At 34.9% G+C, this 5,721-nt stretch overlaps 1 protein-coding gene across 1 annotated transcript; it reads left to right on the forward strand.

The window, feature by feature from the left end:
* Positions 1-395: 395 nt before the first annotated feature.
* Positions 396-1,227, forward strand: LOC113300564 (probable E3 ubiquitin-protein ligase RHC1A). The gene has a single exon (XM_026549767.1). The coding sequence runs from the start codon at positions 636-638 to the stop codon at positions 1,104-1,106; it is 471 nt and encodes a 156-aa protein (XP_026405552.1). The 5' UTR covers positions 396-635; the 3' UTR covers positions 1,107-1,227.
* Positions 1,228-5,721: the final 4,494 nt, after the last annotated feature.

Below are 5,721 nucleotides of genomic sequence, written 5' to 3' on the forward strand. Positions count from 1 at the left end.
AATCTTATCCAAAATTTGGGCGACTTTCGACCGCATAGCCAGTTCAGAGTTACCATTACAAAAAATTTTCCTCTCGTAAACTAAAATTCTCAACTTTACTATTGAAAAATAGCTCATAAAGAAAAAAAAAAAAATTCTAAGCTCCCCTAGAGCACCCCAAACCTAAAGGGTACCAAAATCAGAGAGATGACCAAAAACTCCCCCCAGCAGCCTAGACAAACTTTTCCATCTATAATGTGAACCCCCTAGCAGCCTATCCACCTTTTGGTGGGAGTAGAAGACATAAAGTGACATTTGGATACACGTGAATACGAGTATCAAATCAAAAAAATTGGCAAACTTTATAATTATTTTATGAATTTCCTCTCTACTTCTCTGTAACTAACATTCTGTTGCAGCCACATCTAATATTCAACTTTCAAATAAAACTTGCACCACACAGAGTCTAAAAATCAGCCATTTTGACCACATTTCTCACATCATCACACGTTTCCCATACCTGCAACCTAATAAGTTATCAACTCTGTGCACTATAAAATCAAACTTCCCCAATTACACCATTTTGTATCTCTCTTTAATTCCTAATCTCTCAGAAAACCAGATATCACCACCGCAACCTCAACCACAACCATCAAATGGCTGTGTATCCAGTATTGCCATCATACGATCAATACTGTTTTGAATTAGGCTTAACTCTAGCTGAGCTTGATTTGTCAACATGGGATGATCAGAATGCAACTACATCCGATTCATCATCAGCACCACCACCACCGTCGACATCATCGCCATCGGATTCCGTATTAGCGGTGGTGTCAAGTATGCCAACAGTTGCAATGGATGATACGGTATGTATTGTGTGTATGGAAGGACCTCATGATCATCAAGCTGATCACGATGAAACTGATCATCATCAAGAAGTGGTAGGTAAGAGGATGCCGTGTAACCATGTATACCACGCTAATTGTATATCCACTTGGTTGTCTCGGTATAACTCTTGCCCGCTCTGCCGATGCACCATCGACACCACTAGTCTACCTCCGGCACCGTCCCCACCTGTCCAACACCACCGTCAGTCAGTCGCCATTGTTGATCAACAGTTGAATTGACCACGATGTAGAGACTTTTTCTATTCTTTTTCTTTCTTTTTTTTTTTTCATTTGTTAAAGAGTGTAAAGCATATACTTTATTCTTTCAAATCAAATGGATCAAATCTTTTTGACATATGTATACACATTCGGGAATGAATGATACACTGACTGCCGGCGGCTTGAATTCCACGGTCCATTCGGACAGAGACAATCTTTTCTAACCCGGTGGTTTAGCAAGGGATACAAATTTTTGAATTATTGGCTTCATATCTTCAACGGAGTATTATTTTCTTTTTATTTATTTTTTTGGTAAAAAATGCATCACATTATTTATTGGTTTTGTTCCAAACGAGTGTCCGGGCATGTGATACACATGTATCTGGGCAACAACTTATGTCTTGATGGATTCTACTGATCTATAAGAGCCGGAAAGCACATGCCACTCTCTTTTACTTGATCATCAGGGCGAACACGTCCGCGTTAATGCTGGCTTTACCTTTTAAAGGAGATACGCCTCCCGTGTAGATCGTACTAGTGCAGCTTAATTATTCAAGAAGAATAGTATCGTGCTGGTGCTATATCTGCACAAAATTGGTTAAAAAGACCAAAATCAATAATTTCTGGACAAAAATATAAAAATAGCCAAGATGTAAACAGTTTAATCCTGCCAATTTTCAAATACTTTTTCTTATTTTTTAATTTACACAGGATGCATCCAGTGTCATTCTAATTATTTTTTAAGTTTAAGCAAAGATGAATCCAGTTTCATCCTTACTAATTTTTTTTTGTCCATTTCACCTATACTAATTTTTACTCGTCCATTTGAATCATATTTTAAAAATATTTGGACAAATGACCCATTTTCCGTTATATCTGTGAGTCGTAAATGAATCGGGTGCACGGCTGCATGCTGATTTTGACGATGAGGGCATGTACACTTCCGAGCACATTGAGGCCTTGCTAATAACATGTTTGACAACTAGAAATTAAGATTGTTTCCGAGACTCAGAAGTAAAAGATATTGCTTCACTTCTTCGGTAGAGAATTATTCTTTGCCTTTGAAAGTCATTACGAAACTTCGTTCTCCTAATTTCTAACATTTCAAGTTGAAAAATTAATTTTTTAGATTCATCCGAAGACCTCTAAATATAGGCTCAATAGGGAAACAACGAGTAGAAAAACGTCACATCACTGCCAGCAAACGAACAATCGTTCACTTTAAGTATCATGAAAGTGAAAGCAAAAGCAAAACCAAATCCAAATCAGCTCATCTCAAATTCTAAATCAAAACGAGTCAGATTAGAGGTAAACTGGGTCAATTCGAGGCAAATTGGATAAGATGGAATTTATTGATTCTTTGACACGTACCCCCGTACCTAAGATCCCATAATAAGCAACAGAAATAAGACGTTGCAAAATTATAGTTTAGCTACAAAACTTCAATCGTAGCTAGAATGCATAATTTTTTGTTGACCTGACATTTGCAACACACATCAGTCGTTGCTAAATTTTTGCAACTGACGAAAGAATATGGCCAGGTCTTAAGTGACCTCGTCAAAATTGATTTGTTCCTAACCCCACCCAATATTTCTCTGGAATTACCCAGTTCCCTGCAACTACCCTGATTCGTTCAACTCTAGTAATTCTATTTAATAACTCTTACATTCAACATGCAATCAAGATAAAAATTTAACCATATCATCTAGTAGTTTGACACACAAATGTCTAATGTTGAAATTCATTAATGGATTTTCGTCAGAGAAAAAATGATACACCAATGGATGGCTGACTTAAAGTATTACATTCGTAGAATGTTATACTAAACTGAGAATCCCTGCTAAGATACGATGTGACCAGATTCTTATGGTAACAGTTAGCAAAGAATCCAAAAAGACGTAATATACCCCCAAACATAGTTATGAAGAAATAAGATATAGTAAGCAAACTCATGCTTGGACGCATAGAAAAATAAGCAATAAAACCTGAGCTAAGTAGAATTTGATGAAGATAACTGGTAAAAGGAAAACAAGTTCCTTCTTCAACGGTAGGCTATCTCATACAACTTCTTGCTCAATAGACACTCCAGAACTTCATAGATAGTTTCCTTTGGCAAATTTATTTCCTCTTCATTTTATCCTTTTGTGACAACAGGTGCATTATGTGAAAACAAATTAAAAGCAAACTGCATTACTGGAAAAACAATAACTAGAAGGCATGTTCATTACATGACCAAAGTAAACACATAGAAAATGACAAACCTGCCGACTGGAAATTTTACAACTTGGTTCCTCTCCTTCCAAGACCTAGCTAGTTAAACACAAGAATAGTTATATAATCAGGAACCAGAAAATAATATGTAACGAAAGGTTAAATCATTAGCATCAATATGAAGATGAGAGAGAGTTACCATATCAACCTCATGAGTCTTCACCACTAGCTCATTGATATGTGTTAACAAACATTCACACGACCTAATAGATGCAAATAACACATCAAATAAGTTAGTGAGATATGTTAGAGTACCGCTCGATTAAACCCACCAAACGTTGCTTTGTCAAATTTGGTTGTCATATTTTATCTCTAAAACTTAAAGATGCTTGATTAGATTACTAGAGTCAGCTTCGTTAGGTTAACTAGGAACATTAGAAATATTTAGACAAACTCCTGTTACTCTGAAGAACCTGAAGACGTATCACATCAACGCACATATCATCCTTCTGTTCGAGGTTAGTAATAAAGACTTGAGTTGCTTCCATTTCTATCTACGTTTATTTCAAGTCGTTTAGATTGAAAACATCATATACCAAGTATATTATTGTATATTTAGTATTGGTGACTTGATCATTCAATTATGATCAAATATTCAAGAAGTATATACTAGTTGTTTTATATAACTTTCGTACATTGGATTACGAAATATAACGTTTATCTGTAGAACTTTGTAAAATCGACATAACATTATTCAGTAATTCATTACTAGTTTAGTGTGTTGAACTTTGGGGGTGATTTCATGCCTATGTTTAACTACATGAGTTTAAGAAAGTAGACTTACGAAATTAGTATTGTAGCTGAAAGAAATCAAAGGATCTATTCTAGGATCGATCCCTTAAACAAGGATTTATACTAAGACGGTCCTAGGGATCTATATATAGTAGGTCGATCCCTACCCGGGAATCTATAGCAGGATTGATCCCTTACTTGGGAATCTATTACAGGATCGAACCTTATTAGTTTAACCAATAAAAACATGTTTCCGATTTGTCTATTTCTTTAGGGTTTGCATAGGTATCTGAATATGTTTTGGTTGACATGAAAAGTTCATTAATGTTGATATAATATTTTGAAAATTTTCTAAACTCTTGTTACTCGATGTTCAAGTATTTTGCTTGATATTCAAGGTGAGATTCCAAACCGAAATATTCCATAATATCTTATGTGTTATATGAAATATATATATTTCTTTAGTTTCCCAGTAATTAAAGCATATCTCTGGATATCATATTAATAAAGTGTACCTGTATTCTAATTAATATTTGGTTGTCATCCATGAGAGATTTCGGTATATTAGTTAGGAAACAGTTGGAATTTTCTAAAAATCACCAATTGGTATTTATTGCATATCTTTTGATATTTTTGAATTTGGAAATTTCTTGGTGTCCAAACTACCTTAATTATTATTAATAGTGAAGTTTGTTCTTCTTACAAACTATCCCACGTTACACGTACTTCATCTTGTAGTTGGTGTGAGGTAAGCCGACTAGAAGTATTCTCGTAATACTCGCTGGAGAGGAAAGTAATCTAATTAAGTTAAATGTCTTAACTCCGATTCGTTTAAAGTCTTCTTTGGGATTTAGAAGCATCCAGTTGTACAATTGGTGGGAAACTAGAAGCGTACCGGTATTTCGGTTTTTTATTATTGATACAATTGACTAACGGTATAGATGAACCTTGATATCACCTAGTTTGTTTATTTCGTGATCCTTTTCTTCTGATATAAGATCACTCAAACTAGATTAAGGATTGACAATTCAGATCCGATCTTTGATTCAAGATTTGTAGATAGAACTTGTAGTTATCCATTGCTAAGAAACTCCGTTCTGTGCACAATCGATCACAATGGAATCAAGTTTTTTTTTTGAAGGTACATTGAACACTGAAGATTAGAAGATTTCCTTTTCAGTATGCGGATCTTTGTGATTATACTTCGTGCACACTTGACTGACTGGGATACGACAAGCTTGTTTATCTTGATAGACTATTTATACCTTGTTGTATAGGTCGACGATCTATCACTCGGTGGTTCTCATTAGAATCCGAATTTGATATTTTTTAACTAAGATTGATTATTTCTTATAGTCTTTATATCTAAGTTTATCTAACCGATACAAAGGAGTTTATATTGATTAAACAGAAGAAACTTTGCAAATCAACATATCTTTGACTAACTTGTTAATTTGGGAGATTAATAGAGTGGTTAGTGAAACTGATTACTCCTTTACTGGTTTGGAATACGATCTAAAGGTGTTGAGTGCTATAAGTCTTAAAAATAGGTGAAGCGACTTAAGATTGTGGACTCTATCTTAGGATTCACTTACGTAGACCAGATTGGTAGTAGGCACATATAAGCTGAAGG

The sequence above is a fragment of the Papaver somniferum genome, chromosome 7 (genome assembly GCF_003573695.1).
Source record: "Papaver somniferum cultivar HN1 chromosome 7, ASM357369v1, whole genome shotgun sequence".
NCBI classification, from domain to species: Eukaryota; Viridiplantae; Streptophyta; class Magnoliopsida; order Ranunculales; family Papaveraceae; genus Papaver; species Papaver somniferum.